General features: G+C 33.6%; 1 protein-coding gene across 2 annotated transcripts in view; it reads right to left on the bottom strand.

The window, feature by feature from the left end:
• The window catches only part of Cfap299 (cilia and flagella associated protein 299), a 641205-nt gene that overhangs the window by 378558 nt on the left and 244564 nt on the right, over positions 1 to 18083 (bottom strand). The window contains exon 4 of one of the 2 annotated variants that reach the window (XM_027939846.3): positions 12108 to 12158. The exons of the other annotated variant lie outside the window; for it this stretch is intronic. Coding sequence (XP_027795647.3) covers positions 12108 to 12158 — 51 coding nt within the window. The remainder of the gene's footprint in view (positions 1 to 12107; positions 12159 to 18083) is intronic. 2 annotated transcript variants of the gene reach the window in all.

The raw sequence follows: 18083 nt of genomic DNA, 5'->3' as shown, positions 1-18083 counted from the left end.
ATTACCATGAAGAAAGACAGAATATAAATTATTGCATTAGGCACAATATATAGCTAGACATAAAATACAAGTGTGTACAGATATTTCAGACAGGTAAACAAATCAACTGTCTTAACCAGCAAGAGGTGTCTGGAGACTAAGGGAGTGTTAATAAGTACTTAGTAAGTACCTCTTCATTGACTGCACCATGTTTGGAGATGAGGAAAACTACACTACTGAATTCAGTCTTTCAAGAGCATTAAATATGGTCTGATAATTTAACTATGTTCTAGATTCATACTTTATACACACACACAAACACACACATATGACATTTAATAAGATGACTAGTACTTAATATTCATTAAATGTGTCTTTTCTTCTTTCCTTCTTGTAGTGTCGAAAAAAGTAATAAAAATCACAGAAATGAATTATTTCATGTTTTCCAACACTTAAGTGTATTCTGAAAATTCCACATCTTACATAGGAAGTTTAATTATTAAAAAGTCAGATGGAAATAGAAGATTAACTCTAAAGAGATGGTCCTTCAGTACCCTCCATGATGACTCTACCTTGAGCAGGCCACTGCCACCTTGGGGCTTTTTGATTCAATGGTTTTGAAATATGATTCATTCCTAACCTATCAGAATCAAGTTTGAACTAAAGGTGATTATCTTTCTCAAATATTTACTTTGGGAGTAAACTGTTTCTAGTTTTATTTTAATTCTGTAGAGATAACTCCTTTCATTCTTGCTTCTATTTTCACATGCTCAAACAGAACAATACCATTAATAACATAAAATAAAATAAAATCTTGAACTCCTTAACGTTGTCTGATGCCTAAATTACTTTAAAAAATTAACAGGTAACTAAAGGTTACTTAAGTAATAAATATTATACATATAGATGTCACACTTCTTCTATCATTTATTGAATCATTTTTCGTATGGTTTTCACATGGGCTTAAAACAAAATCTTTGTCATTTCATTTCTACTGTTATGAAGTAGAGCCTTCTGAGCTTTCATAATTAAGCTCATTTTTGTATAATATACTCTTCTCTTATTACACTAAGTAAAAATCCATTTGTCATTAGCCACCTATCCTCATTTGCATTGAGAAGAAATTGATTTAATGCATCATTTAGTTAAATAGTAATAAAATAGTAATAATAAATAAATAGTAATAAAAATCATGTGGCTGACTAGACCACAGATACTTCAGAGAAAACTCCTTGTCTTCTGCCTCAACATTTTTTATGTAATTTTTATATGATTTTGATTAGTATCCATTTTTTTCTAAGAATTCATTGAGTTTTACTTTATATCATTTCCTCTCTAATTTATTTTTATATATCTCTTCCCTGACCCAGTAAAAGTTGTCAATTTTTTTTTTGTATTCATGGCACATTACTGAGTAGAAGAATGCTTGATCACAAACTTGAAAGGATAATATTACTATCAAATTACTCACATTAAAGTTTATTCCTTCCAGCTTCATTCTCAGCCATAATGAGATACTTCATACATTATCATTGTATGTGAGATCCTTCATACACAATCTTTGTTTATCAACTTTGAAGACCATCTATGCATATATAGACTATCATTTTTTTTTATTTCTCAAACATTGAGTATTATTTTCCTTCCATAATTGCTTTGAGTTAATGTCTACATGCCCACTTTTGAAAGTATGAAAGTGAGCCTACATGGTTTTTAAATGTTTTGAGCAGACTTTTAAATTGCAGTTATTGAATAGATTCAGATGTGTCAAAAGAGAAGAAAAAACGATTTCAAATAACATTCCCCTCTATTTAACATTCTGGTCATACAAGCAAGTAACTTGTCAATGTGCTTAGCCTACATTTTAAATATGGCATGAAGGACATGCTTGTTAACCCTCAGTTCTTCCATCTATGTGGAGCTACAGATGTTTCATTCCCATGGTTTCACTTATCATTATGATGGGGACATTTATGTAGGTAATGTGTGTCTCTTTTTAAGTTATATGGCTATTGTGAATTGCTATTATAAACATTGGAATGCAGGTGTCAATATAGTATGAGGATTTCAGTTCTTTCGGATAAACATCAAGGAGTGAAATACCTGGGTCATATGGTGGTTCCAATCCTAGTCTATCGACGAATCTCTATGTGGATTTCCATAGTGGTTGTACTAATTTCCAGTTCCACCTACAATGCTTAAATCTTCCTTTCTCCCTACATTCATACAATTATTTATTATTTGAATTATTAATTGTTGCATTCTAACTGGAATAAATAAAATCTCAGTGTAGTTTCAATTTGCACTTTCATGAAAGCTAAGGATGTAAAACATTTTTTCATATATTTGTTAGTCACTTGCATTTCTTATTTTGAGAAACATCTATTTAGTTCATTTGCTCATTTATTGATTTGGGTGGTTGTTGTAGTTTTTATTTTCTTCTCCTTATTCTTTTTTTTGGTGTTAAGTTTTTTTAAGTTCTTTATATAATCGGGAGAGTAATCCATTGTCAGAAGATTAGCTGGCAAAGATTTTATCCCATTCTATAGGCTGTCTCTTCAGACTTGTTTTCTTTTCAGTGCAGAAGCTTTTTAAATTCAATTCCATCCTATTTATTTATTCTTGGTTTTATTTCTTGAGTTTTAGGAGTCATATTAAGGAAGTCAATATTTGTGCCAATAATGTTGGAATGTTGACCCTATGCTTTCTTCTAGCAGTTGCAATTTCAGGCCTAATTCCTAGGTCTCTGATCCACTTTGAATTGATTTTTGTGTAGGATTAGATATTTATAGCAACACAATCTGCAATAGCTAAGTGATGGAACCAGCCTAGATGTCTGTCATCAGATGAATGGTAAAGAAAATGTGGTATACATGCACATGGAATTCTACTCAGCTTTTGAGAAGAAGGAAATCATGTCACTTGCTGGTAAATGGATGGAAGTGGAGAACATCATGCTAAGTAAAATAAGCCAGATTCACAAAGTCAAAGCTCAAATGTTTTGTCTCATATGTTGAAGCTATAGAGAAAAAAGAAATAAAAAGGTGGAGGTGATTTCACAAAAAAATAGAAGGGATAACAGTAGAACACAGGAAGGGGACTAAGTGGAAAGGAGGAGGGGAGAGAAAAGGGAGTAATTATGGAATAAAATCAATCAAATTATGCTAAGTCCATGTAAGAATGTCACAATGAATCCCACTATCATGCATAATTATAATGAACTAAGAAAAACTAATAAACATGTTTTTAATTAGGGGGTGATTTATGTCTGTCATTCTTTGTAGATGTTTGAAATAACTTTACTGCAGTACAGTATTAACAGTATTTGAGAAGGACATTTGCCTTTGGGCCAGAGACCTCTTGAACCACCTGAATGATCTTATGAAAGTAGACAATGGCATACCATGAACCAGATTAATTGTTTAATGAGTTCACTGCAAATCATTCATCCTTGCTCTACAAAAGAACAAAAAGCTAGATTTATAGCAGGCCATGAAACATCTCACAGAAAGAAAGCTGGGGCTGGTAGCCAGGCCCATGGAAAACTTAGGCTCTAAAAGAGGAAGGGAGATTCTTCAATTAATGAAGTTATCTATCATAATTTTGAGCAAGTCAAGGCAAAGAAAACCTACTTCATAGAGACTGTATGATCAATGAAAGGTAGATACACTCCCAAATCCTTCCAATTCAGTACTAACCTCCAGTTTTGTGTCTCCAATGCTCTGATTATTCATAGTACCATTATTTTAGAAAATATCATTTCATAAATGATGAACCACCTAGCCTTTCTCTATTGTCTTTTCCTTTTTACTACCACAAAGAGTGGCTTAACACTTTTTTTGACACAATTCCATTTCTACAGTTTTAAAGAGTAGAACTGCTGGATCTATGTGCATTTTAGTTTGCATAGACATTTATAACTTTTCAAAATGTTATGTTCAGGTATTGTGGTTTAGATATGAGGTGTCCCCCAAAAGCTCATGTGTGAGACAGTGTAAAAAGTATAAAGTTGGGTTATGATTTAAATGATTGGGTTATGAAAGCCTTAACCTAATCAGTGCATTAGACTACTGATGGGGATTAACTGAGTGGTGACTGTAGGCAGGTAGGGTGTGTCTGGTGGAACTGGATTGATGGGAGCATGCTCTTGGGATTTATATTTTGTCTGTGGTGTGGGGAGTGTCTACCTGTTTCTCTCTCTGCTTTCTGGTTTCATGTCCTGACGTCCTGACCTGCTTTCCTTAGCCAAACCCTCACACCATAATGTCCTGCCTTACCTCAGGCCATGTGGAATGAAATCAACCATCTACAGACTGAGATCTCTGAAACCATGAGCCCTAAACAAAATTTTCCTCCTCTAAAATTGTTCTTGTTGGGTCTTTTGATCACAGCAGTGAAAAAACTGACTAAAACATCAGGTGTTCTTCCATACAGAATACATCTATGCATCTTTGCCAGCCCTGTTAACTTATTAAGCATACATATTCATGCATATATAATTCTATCTCTCTTAAGGATATTCGATTTTCTACTTTTTTCTCAATATAGTTTTATGTACTTATTCATTTAAATATTTGAATTATTGTTCTGACTGGTACAATGTACCATTAGCATCTCACACAATTTGAGAAGTGCCATGAGTATAAACTTAAACATACATTCTTAGGGCCCCCAGAATGTGGTAAAGTGGGACAAGTTTTGTCTGCGTTTCAGGAGTCCTGGCTGCCTCAAATTAGCAGTTAACTCACATTAAGACTTTGGGAAAGTCACTTTTCTTAATCAGCTTGTGAATTTTCATCTATAAAATAAAGTTGGAACTATACTATCTCTATGGTCTTTTCATCTCAGGGATATTATATTTAAAAATTTATATATGTGTATTATGCATGTTATTTAAAACAAAATATTTGGAAATCTGTATTATTTATAGTTCTTTGCAGTCCTTGTATTATATTAAGTATTAGCATTCATAGTTTATACTCTCATCTTCAATAAGCATCTATTTTGTATGTTCTAGTACAGACAGAAGGTCTGGGGTCACAGTTCCAATCCTAGGCTCCAGAATACACAGATAACTAACATTTAACAGTTATATTGAGAGGCCACTCAAGTGAAAATAGGACATGATAAATAAGATATTTTTTATAATTTTAAGTGAAGTTTAATTCTTGACATCTAAGGTTGTATTAATCAGTGAAATTAAAGAGTTCCCCTCTCAAAGAAGGATAGTAACAAAGAAGAGGGTAATTAAGGCTCATTACCAGTTCCCTAAAAGCCAAAGGAATGAAGCTGAGGGTAACCCCTAAGATACTAAATTTTGAAGGTGGTACTTCACCAGGGCCCAGAAACCCACTGTATTCCACAATCTGAAAAATAATGTAATTTTTTTTTTTTTTTTTAGAAGTGGCTAAATATCTCCTAAATGTTTTGCTGAGGTTGCTGAGTAAACCAAGAAAGACATAAAGTCCCTCTGAGATACTGTTGCCAGAAGTATCAAGATGCATGCCTACCTTAGCGTGAATCAGTAGTATGAGTTTTCTAATCCAATACAGACACACTACCATTGAGTAACAAAATATTCTTAAAGCTTTACTCTGCAAATAAGTTTAAGTTCCAATACCTATAACATTTGTTTTAAATAGATAGAATTATTAGAAAAAGTACACAAATTGTTATTTACTTTGCATTTGTACAAGTTTGCTTCCATATCACTGTTTACCTAGCCAATGAACAATGTTTGATCAGTAGAGAGCCAGCAATTTCTAAATTCTCCTCTCTGTTTACAGTTCCCTAAGTTCAAATCAGAGTTCCCAAAGTCTAGTAAACTAGTTTTCTCAGATTAGTGAATATTAACATATCTGTAATGTTCCCAGTACTACTGGGAACTACTAATATGTGTTCGTGGTACTACTCAAAATTTAGCGGCTGCATAGAGAGCAAGAAAGAGTTAATGTAATAAAAACATGGAGTTTTTCAAATATGGTAGATTGTTAAAATGTGAATTAATACTCTTTGTCACTTAAAAATCCATAATTTGGTATTAAAATATAATCAATTGATAAACATTTAAGTACATCAGTGAATAACTAGACAACCTGGGGCTATAATTAACTATACTGATTCACAATGTTTTGGTACTAATATAACCAAAGGTGTCTCCCATATGTTGACATTAAAATCATGTTTTTTCCTTCTGATCAGATACTATTTCAAAACATTTCAACTTCAAACAACATTTTAACAGCATGTGTAAGCAATGTTTTTAAAAAAAAAAAAAAAAACTTAATAAATTGGACTAACTCTTTGAAATTTAAAACTTGAAACCACATTTAGAAAGAGCCTCATTGCCAGCAATTGTTAGTATTTAATCTTTCAGTTGGAAGGAAGGAAAAAGGGAGGGAAGGAATAAAAGAAGGAGGGAGGGTAAAAAGGAAGGAGGGTGGGAAAGGGGAAGGGAAGAGGAGGGAAAGACCACTGCCCCAGGTCTCATTTCTCCTTGGGACAAACTACACGAACTTTGCCCCCTCACCTTTTAGCAGGCAGCTAGGCTTCCAAGGACACACACATGATACTACAGCAGAGTACGTGGTCAGGGTTCTTCCTCATTACCCACCTCAAATCAGAGCCATCTTCTCTAATTACAGTACCTGTGATTTCTATTAGAGGTACTATAATGTCTCCTTTTCAAAAGAAATGCCTTAATTTAGAGTTGATGCCTCACCACTGGCAGGGACTGTCATCTCTATTCAATATCTCACTGTGGGAACAAGTCATTATTAGTCTCACAAGTGCACCTCTTAGGACAATTTCTGTCAGGAAAACATTTTCTCTTTGTTTTGAAACACAACAATAACACAGACATTTGAGAGAAGAAATTAAGCATCTGCCTGTCTGCTTTTCAGTGCAAAGGTATAGGAAGAACAGTTGAGAGCCATCAAGTTATAAGTTGCAGAAAGATGTGTTTTCCCAATCATGTTTGTCTGAGTCAATAGTGTTTGGACCTAGCAATACTTTGTGCAGGTATAGACAAATGGTGGAGCACTGCCATATTCATATGCAAAGGGAAGTGAGGTTGACCTAAAAGGCAGTGGTTCCCAATATTTACTGAGCCTAACCCTCCAATTCCAGACTTCCCAAGACAGCAGTTTTCTACGAAAGCAACATTGTGACTATACTTTAAAAAACACTGCTTCATGGTATGTAAGCATATCAGTTGAACATAAAATCAGCTGAAATTTTGGAGAAGGAGATGAGGCAGGGAAGAAACAAGTGTTTCTTTTTATTTTGATTGACACTATGTATAGGACCCAAGTTTGGAGAGCAAATGAAAGAAATGTACTTTTTGCTTATAATGGATTGAGTTGGTTGAAGTGGTTTTTTTTAAATATATTTAAGATATCATAGGTGTTACATCATATTGAATTAAATGATTTGGAGAACAATTAAAAATTTAGTAATGTATTCATAATCCTTAGAAAATGAGAGGTTCCACAAAATATACAATGTCAATAACTTCAAGTGTCAAAGCTCTGTACACCTTTCTCCAGTGAATTCTCTACTTTTTGTTATGGCAGAATATGCTAGACTGACATCAGCCCTGAAGACACTGCTCAGTTGAAATACCTTGAGTTAATAACCTACCCTGCCACTCACTGGCTTAGGAGAAAGGGTAGATCTCCACACCTTGGCTCACTATGGAGTGAGGAATGCCCCTCATCCAGGGCTGTCAACACTGTGCAAGACCACAATAGTTCAGCACAGCATGGGACATTTTCCTTCTTTCTGGGGCTCTTAGCCTTTCTTTTTTCACTACTGCACTTGATTCTCTTGGAGTGATATGTCTTATTTTTTTGAAGATGAATAAAAAACGTTAAGAACCCTGTGCTAAATGGAAGAAGACCTTCAATGAAAGCTCAAGGCCGCGAGTTAGGCACTTTCAAAGGCATTTCGTGCTTAGTTGAGAGTGTTAAATTAAACTTCTACTTAAATGGCAGTATTATTGGAAAACTTTAAATTGAACCAGACAATTATTTAATATAAAGATAATTTGGGTACACAATAGGGATAATTCTGTTCTCAAATTATTTATATAGAGCTTTCACAAAACACAGTATTTAATAATAGCAATTCATTTTTCAGCCTTGTATATGGATGAAGGTAATTCTTAACTTAGGATACTGGTTAATTAGGCTTGAAATAGACACAGTAGGTTTTTATCATCAAATTATAATGATAGTACATGTAATCATTTCTAGAGGAAATTAAATCAGCAAAGTGTTTTTGAAATAAATTCTTTAGTAACAAGCTGGATTAATTCATTCTTCTAAGTTTTGGGCTGTTTTAAAATTTATTGTGCTATTTTATTTCTTAAAAGAAGAACGGGGAAGACAGAGTATGCAAATATATACAAATAGCGAAATTATATACTTCATTTGCATTCTGGAAAAAAATAACATAAGTTTCTGCTAATAAAATTGTGTGTGGCTAATTGTTTTCATGTATTAGCAGCTGTTTCACCAATCTAAAAACAATCAGCACATAATTTTTTTTGAGGAACATAAACAAGTTTTAAAATATAACCATCATGAATGATTTGTGAGATACACACACATTCATTAAATTCAGTTTTAGGACATTAATCAAAACATTTGCCCTCACACTCAGGTATATCAAGCCCAATACATTTATATTTGAATAATTCTATGCCTTGGGACAGTGTATGGTGTGGGTGGTAATGACACAATTCAGTTACTCTTGTTTCTTAAGTCAAAACCTAGCATGGTTAATGGTGAGATTTACAGATAATGAACTCAGTCTTCCAGTTCCCTTTTTATCCTTTGGTTAATGAAGAATTAATAGACCAAGTTCTCAAAACTTTCAAGGGAACTCTAGAGAGTTTGCTCAATGTAGTTCAAATATCAGGCTAAAAAGCAAGTGGCAATTCTGATTTGAACCCAGCTTCCTACTACTGTTCCAACCCAGGTGTGGCCTGGATTTAATAAAACATTAACTTTGTTCTCTATGTAAATAAGATGGTGGCTGCACAGGTGCACCTGCTGTATGGTGTTATGGGCAACCACAAAGTTATCAGAGTGTAACTTAGAAAAAATAAACAGAACAAGTGTGCTAAGGGGCACATTTAGATTTCCACTGCAGATTGTGTATACAGCCAAATCTTTCTGTCAAATAAGTTTAATGTAGTTATTGAATTTAATAACATATACCGCACAAAGAAGCTATAGGCCCCCGATTTATTGAATATTTTAAAAATCTGCACAACAATTACATAGCTGGAAGGTATTTCAAAATACTATAGAAAAGGGGAAAAAAGTGTTGCTAACTGCATACGGTATAGGCTAGGCTTACTTCTAATTTCTTTTGTGAAATGACAGAATGACACAGAGCACTGGGAACATTTATTACTGACAGGTGTAATTTCACCCCTACTTGAAAGGCCATGACTTTAAAAGGAGATGAAAGCCTCCAGCTGATGAATGAGGGAAGAAAAGTCTGACAGGAAAAACACGACTGTCTCAAGGGAATTGAGTCATGTGGTCCTGCGGTTTACCATTTGGCCACGGAGTTACAAAGATTTACAGTGTGCTCTGGAGGGGTTTGGGACCCGTTTATTTGCATTTACTTCTGGAGAGCTGATAGAACAACTTGGTGAAACTACAAACAGTGACCAGCTCATCCCCCAAATGATAATGACATAATGGTTACAGGCCACCCAGTGCAACCTGACCGTGACTGATGAAACCATCCTGCCAGCAAGTTTCTGGGCTAATAACAAGATTTGAGATAGTGATCTGTATATAAAAGCCTTTATTATTATCACTAAACATGAACATTAGGATTTAGAAAGAGGCTTTTGTAGATTTTTATAGTCTTGAAAATAAGGTCCCTGTGGACATTATAGCTTCAAATCCAGTTGCATAGAAACTTAAAATAAAAGTTGGGTGAAGAAATTGAATTTAAGAAAGTTGAAAATACAAAAGGGAGCAGATTTAAATGTGAATTACTGTAATATCAGGAAGAATACGATGAATGTCAAGGAAGGACACAGATAAAACCGAAGGTAAAAACGAGAAATGGCTATTTCTTGTAGGCACTAAGTTTGCATACCATTTTAGAATCTACTTTCTTTTTCTTTCAGGTGAATATTTTCAACACTTCAGTTCTAAGTCCAGGTAGTGGATTGGCAGGAGTGGGGTGTGCTGGTGAGTTCAGTGGTATTCGCTCCAGGGAAATCAGTGTAATGTCTTCTGTGAACGGAAGGCAGACTCACTCATGTCCTCTGCACCTCAGAGGGCCATTTGTTTTCATTAGCACTTCTGTTAAATTAGTTTTTAATATGATCAAAGAAAGATACAAAGGGGAATTGGAATCTTTTCAATTTATAAGTTAGTCAAAACTAGTTCACAGAATATGAAGGTAAAGTAAGCATGTAAATTGTATGAAAAATCTATATATACTAATGAGCATTATTCAGCTTTTTGCAAAGTCTTAAGAAGTTTCCTACAGGTGGAATAGTGCTCAGACAGAATTACATTTGGTTTGTTCAAACACAGTGTAGAATTTTTGCCATCCTTTCACTGTACCATATTGAGGGTTATTTATGGACTATTTAAGTACAATTATTACTGTACCACACAAATCTACTAGTAAGCACAGTGATATGAAGACAGAAACTCATAGGATATAGAATCTAGCATACTAACATGCATATAGATATGACAGCTAGTACTGGAAAACTACCAAAATATACAACTATACATAAAATAGCAATTATAGGAAATTCTACAAATGTCATACTAACAAAAATTAGGAAAAGTTGTAATTATTTAACATACCATGAAAAAATCAAGACATATTCCATTATTACTTCAGTCCATTACAGAAATAAAAAAGAAATAAAAATGACATTAGCATTTGTTACTCTGTATTACTTGAAATTCGCATAATCTTAAAGCAATATTCTGTTGTTCTAACCCAACATCAAGAAAAATGTCTAAATAATCTTTGTACTTTAATAAATAAACTCTACAGACCAAATTTTGCAACACTTTTATACAATATAGTCTCCCTGTATTTCCTAAATAGCTTCCTTCTCTCACCACATATTTTCCTGACCTTAAAAATATTTGCATGAACAATATGACATAATTATCAAAATTACTTAACATAACTAAATAATACCACATAGAAGAGCTCATAAATAACTACAAATATTATGTAGATTTCACTTTAAATATGAAATATGAACAAGGCAAGAGTCCTATTTATTCAGTCACAATATTTGATATAGTGAAAATTATTTTTTTGAAAATATTATATTTCTGAATATAGTAAGAAATTCAAGTAGCAAATATATATATAATAAAAACCTTGGAAACTTTTCCAAGGAATTCATACACACATTCTTTATACTGGGTTATAAACTCTAAGTTAAAAGTCCCATGTACTATGGGAACCACAAACACTCAATTAACTAAGTGTAAATGCAGGTAATTCCAAACCATTTGTAAAATTGGACTTCATGATGAAACACTGTCATCTAATGTTTCCCTCTTTCATCTCCTTTTCTTCATCCTCTCTCTTTGAATGTGCCTGTACACACACACACAGAGACACACACACACACATACACAGGCCCACAAGCCTTACTCTGTTTTATACAAGGATTCTTATCTATTTCTGACCTTCAACATGATTATTCTATTTCTAACTCTATTATTTTCATTAAGCCTCCTGGCTTCATCCTGCTGGTAACATCTGCTTTCTATCAATGCCAAGGAGGACAGGTTCTTTAAACAAACTTTCTTTGAAAAACAAGAATAAAACTGCAGGACGTGTATGGATTTTTTAAAAGTGGAAATCTAGGTTCTTCTATTACTTCCAAAATGAGTTTTTTCAACATGAAAGACTTCCATTTACTCCAAGAAAATCATGGAATATATCAACATCTGTACATTGCAATAAAAGCACTACTTGTTACTACCATTCATCAAACCAGTGAGTAATTCGGAAAACAGTAGCAATAGACCTTGGAGCAGAGTATATGTGTAGGATGAAGCCAAAATGTTTTCCTAGCTTGTAAAGGAAACTTTTCCATGAGCAATACTTGCTGCCAGTTGCTTCTTCAAGGTATGAGCAGCATCGAGCTTCTGTTGATTTAATTTCAATGAATTAAGAGAGGAAATCCAAGTGAGGTATGTTCCATATATTAATAAATCCTCCTAAGTTTAACTTGGATCCTACCTCTGGTACTATGAGAATCAATTGTCAATCTGGAATATTGATAAGTATGAGACTACTGATAAGTAAAATAAACAAAAACCTGGCAAAAATTTATTGTTAGAATTTCAGCTAATTTTCTTCCATGAACATACTTTCCAAAGTTGGTGAAAACTTGGTCCAAAAGGAGTGAAACAGATAAAACATGAAACCTATACATTTAAACATCACTTTCCTAATTATTTAAGTTTGGTGACACTTAATTAAGACAACATGTCCAATGTGAATATCTTCATATATTACAATACACAAAAAAGGAAAAATAAATTTTAGCTAGGAAATTCTTTGTATGTCCATTGTATTATATTCTAATCTAAAATAAAAATAAGCAAGCCTACTTCATGAATACAATAAGAAGTAGTTACTTCATGTTACAGGCTTCAAGTTAATCCACTTTCCAAGCTGGCCCCACTGTGAAAGAATCAGGATTATAATTAAATTTCTATTTTCACAGCATTAGGGAATAGAAAGCAAGTATTTATTTACTCCTAACATGACATAGTTCTCTTTGTACAACTTAAATCATGAAATAAACCCTCAAAAAAAAATTCTTACCAGATCCAGGCCCTCCCAATGCTTTTACCCAGCAGCCAGAAGCCAAGCTATCAGCCTATCATCAACTCCTTCAACTTTCTGGAAAATGACACAATAGTTACCTGATTATAGAGTCACAAAACTCTGAAATACTAAAATTTTCATATCTGAGTGATTTCAATTGTTTTCTATAATCCATTTTTGCAAACTTGTTCAATGTCTATAACACTAAACCCTAACACCATTCATCTTTCTCCTTTCTCTCCTCCCCCCTCCCTTCCTTCCCCTTCCAAGTTTGTCTCTTTCTCAGTTTCTTTTTCTCCTCTTTCCTTTTTGCTTTTTTGACTTGGTGTTTTTTTCTTGTTCGTCTGTCTGTTGTTTTTGTTTTGGGTGCTGAGGGGTCTTTTAGTTTGCTTTAAACAAATTCTGCGCACCTTGACATCTTTATGAAGTAGAGAATACATTAACTAACAAGACAGACAATGTCTCTATCTTTATAGACCTTCTTGGTTTTTGTCTAAGACACTATTATTGAAAAAAGATGAAAACTTTAGGATACTACAGGACCATACAATAAAAATTATATTCTAGTTGTTATATTCTTCCCAAGGAAGTAATATTTAAGCTGGCCTTCTGAAAGACACACAAAGTTCACAACTGGATATTGGTAAATAAAGGCAATCATGATCTTGACCAGAAGGTTCCTGTCACCTTCACTTGTATAAAGAAACCATTTCCTCCCCCCCAAATTAGACTGACTTTATTCCCATTGTTAGGTTTGGATATGAGTATCCCCCAAGAAGCTCATATGATAGACAAACCAGAAATGTTCAGAGGTGAAATGATTAGTGGATCAATTCATTTAATGAATTAATAATTTGAAAGGGCTACACTGGTTGGAAACTATAAGCATATGGGGCATGGTTGGAGGAAGTAGGATTCTGAGGGTAATGCCCTTGAGGATAATATCTTGTCCCACTGGCTCTTTCCTTTCTCTTTTTGTTTCCTGGCCACTATGAGCTGAACTGCTTTCCCTTCTGCCATAATGTTCTGCCTCACCTCAAGTCCAATAAATGGAGGCAGCTGACCATGGAATGAACCTCTGAAACCATGAGCTAAAATAAGCTTTCTTTTTTTTATTTATTTTTTTTTTTGCCTCTAAATGGTTCTTGTCAGGTATTTTGATTACAGCAACATAAAAAGAACTAGCACACCTATCTTCTATTTCCCCTCCCACTTCTTTCCTTCTATGTGTCAAGAGACAAAAATTTCAATTAAAAAAATGACTTAACAAATTTATTTAATTGCCAAAAGTATTTTAAAATCATAATTACAATCTAAATGCAAAAAAATTTAGGGAATTAATTTTACAGAAAAAAATCTCACTTGAAGATAGAGAAAATCTTTGTAAATCTAAGCTTCATACTTTTATAAGAGCAAAAATTAAAAGGAGAAATTAAATGCTTATCATTTAGCATATGGATTAAAATTATGGCATATTTATACAACAAAATATTATTCAACTTTCTAAAAAACTGAAGCACTTCTATATGAAAACTAATATTATAAAATAATTCAGGTACATTGCTATATGAAAATAACAGGCTATAGAAGCTGTTATATACACTGGTAAAATATGGAAAAGTATATCTAAATTTATATTTCTAATTTAATAGAGGTATTTGTACTTCTGTCTGTTACTCAGTACTGATTAGTATAGTGATGGGTACATGTCTTTGTATACTGCACATACTTAGAATATTTCTGGAAACATTTATAAAATGCCATTTATCCAAGAAAAGGACAACAAAGATTAAAGAATGAGGCTTTCACTTTTAAATTTGTACCTGTTGTTAAGATTTATTTGTTTTGTAGTATATTCATTCATTCAGTCAGTCATTCACTGGAATATTTAGGAGCTTCACTGACTCTTCTCTCAAGAAAGTGGCCCCTCATAGGAATACAAAAGTAAAGCAATTTGGACCCTATTGTCCTAAGAGGATTCCAGTGGCATGGAAAAAACTATATTTCCCTAAAAACTGTGTGTACCAGACATGCTGCCCATAAACACACACAAAATTGTAGCTTGACTAATTTTATTAAAGTACTCAGTATATTTTTTAAAAAAACTCTAGGTATCATTCAAAGTGATAGGTGGCAATAATGATAGGTGAATCCAGGTAAGGAACATATAGGTGTTCTTTGTATTACATGTTTATCTTTCATATAGTTTAAAATTGTTTCTAAATGGAAAGATTAAAAGAAAAAAATGGTGCAGGAAGCTGGCAGAATGATGTTGACAACATCAATAGTTGACACATAAACTGTTTTTGTTTTTATAAAAACAAATAAATATCTTCTTTTTATTTTATTTGCAGGTTATGCTTAGAGCCAGAATAAAATACCACAAACTAAAAGCTCATTCTTGAAAACACATTCCTAACATTTATTCCTATTTCTTTTATTTAAATGGATGTAGTAAAGTCAGAAGGAGCATTTCATAATGTCATTTCCTCTTGGCCATATAATCCAGGTTTTCAGTTTTCCAGTCTGTATTTAGAGTAAGATGTATTAGTGCAATTTCTTTTATGTTTAAGGAAAAATGATTATTATGAAACACTTTAGGAAAATCATTTTGGTATTTTCCTTCTCCTCCCATTAGGCTACTTTTTACTTTTGGAAAATAAGGTCATAGACAGCCCTACCAAGCATCTGGTTGAAAAGTAAATGTTCAAAAGAAAATATATCTGTACAGAAGCATTGCCCCAGTGAAAATCATCCAGCTCCCACTTTCTAAAATCAGAATAAATTATTTCAACAAGACCTCAAGTACAATTACAAATAATAATTTTTCTTTTAATTGAAGTATATATTTTACATAACTCAGGCATGAAAACTGTAGCTTTTAAAATTTTTCTCTATAAGTGAACTTAACTTCCCTTGGGTGGCAAAACATGCTATCTTGCCAATGTAAAATAAACTCAGTTACTTTTTACTTTTCTAGCTTAAACATACTTTCTTTGACGAAAATATCCAAACAGTTCAGAATTTTCCTCCTCATTCTCCTTTTCATCATTGCAGGGTTCAATTTTTCTTTCTGGTATCACACTGGCCTCTGGGACAAGTGTCAAATCCAAAGTCATTGATACCTATCTATACTGCTGTTGGGATGTGCAATTCCTACTTTTGTAATATTCATACTGGTGTTCGATTTTTTTGTCCTCACATTTACCTTGAAGCATGGTTATCCCACTTTGCTTTCCAGTTACCAATTCTATTCCAAGTCATGAACTTAAGACCTCTTTATGTCTGCCTAGGTGACCTTGATTTTGGGAGCCACCTATCCAGGCACCCCTATCTATCTATTTATATCTACCAACCAGGCACCATGCTGAACTCAAAGCTTTTCTTTGGACCCTATAATCCAATCCAGGATACAATTTGGAAGGTGGGTAAAGATCCCTCTGCTCTGAGATTTCCTAAAACATGTGTTGAGTTTCAGTTGTCTTGATGTGCTAACATGTCAAGGTTTGACTACAAAATGAGACACTGAACCATTTTCTAGTGTCTAAGGTTTAAAGAAAAAAAAACCAAATGAACAAAAATTTCCAATTCTTTTACTTCCCAGTTAATCCAACTACTGTTGTAGTATTGAGCAGGAAAAAAAAAAAAGCATCAACTTGCATTCTCCCAACCTTATTATTTTGCATAGATGCCCTCAGTCTCTCAAAATTTTCATATTCAAAAGATATCTCCACCCCCAAACACAGCTGTGTAGTCAACTTTTTGTTATTGCAACAAACACCTGACTGGAACATGCTCGCCAGAAAAGTCTTCTTTGATATAAGGAGAGTAACCAAGAACAGAGTAGGGACGAAGAGCATGAGAAGAAGATTAACTTTAAACAGGGATGAGAGGTAGGAGGGAAAGGGAGAGAGAAGGGAAATTGCATGGAAATGGAAGGAGACCCTCAGGGTTATACAAAAGTACATACAAGAGGAAGTGAGGGGAAAGGGAAAAATAATACAAGGGGGAGAAATGAATTACAGTAGAGGGGGTAGAGAGAGAAGAGGGGAGGGGAGGGGAGGGGAGGGGGGATAGTAGAGGATAGGAAAGGCAGCAGAATACAACAGACACTAGTATGGCAATATGTAAATCAATGGATGTGTAACTGATGTGATTCTGCAATCTGTATATGGGGTAAAAATGGGAGCTCATAACCCACTTGAATCAAAGTGTGAAATATGATTTATCAAGAACTATGTAATGTTTTGAACAACCAACAATAAAAAATTTTAAAAAAAAGATTTCTTTTGGCGTAAGGTATCAGAGGTACCAGTCCATGGACCTCTGGCTCCAAAGCAGAAACAGCTTGTGGGAAGGACCAGGTGGAGGAAAGCTGTTCAGATCCTTGCAGTTGAGGAGGTGAGGTAGGAAGAAGGGCCAAGGAAAATAAACCACTTCCAGGATATTCCCACATTGTCCTTCCTCCAACTAGTTCCCACCCCCCAGCAGGGCACCCAGACATCAATGGATTAATCCATTGATGAGGTCAGAGCCCCCATGATCCAATCACTTCCTGAAAGCCCACTTCTAAATATAAGAGAATTTGGAAGACATTCTAGATCCAAGCCATAAGATCAGCCTTTGAAATATAAGTTCTTTTAAGACAGGGTTTTATGAGTATTCAAATTTTTCTTTAGATTTGAGCAAAATCTTGATGGAATTAAATCCAGTAGTGGTAAGGATAATAGATCCAACAAATAAAAATTCTGAGAATAAAAACTCAAAATATCAGTCCAATATATAATTTTATACTCCTGTTTGATTTTTAAGTACCCATTTTGTTTTTGTGACTACATGAAATAAACATGTTAAATTTGGGGAAAAAACAAGAGAGTCAGAAAAATAAATTAAAGTCCTATAATTCTATCACCCAGAAATAATCCTAAGATTGTCTTCCCTTATAAGAAAAGGAGCCTTTTGTAATAGTCTTCATGTATAATAAAAGAAATAGAAATTTTTATTCTTAAGTTATATATTGACAAGATTATTCATCCATATGTTTCTGAAACCTTATTAAAAGATTCATAATATTCCATATTACTAATGAATAATTCACTACTTAAATAATTGTGTGCTACTAAGATCTATTTACTATTATTTTCTAAATTTAAAAACAATGTACTAAATATTCTCATAGCTAAGTATTTAAATATATTCGTGAGTATTTTCTTACAAACAATTCCCTATAAATGGTTAAACCATATACA

Source organism: Marmota flaviventris, chromosome 7 (assembly GCF_047511675.1).
Source record: "Marmota flaviventris isolate mMarFla1 chromosome 7, mMarFla1.hap1, whole genome shotgun sequence".
Lineage (NCBI taxonomy): Eukaryota > Metazoa > Chordata > Mammalia > Rodentia > Sciuridae > Marmota > Marmota flaviventris.
The sequence above is the reverse complement of the archived record's forward strand: the minus strand, read 5'-3'. Positions and strand labels throughout refer to the sequence as shown.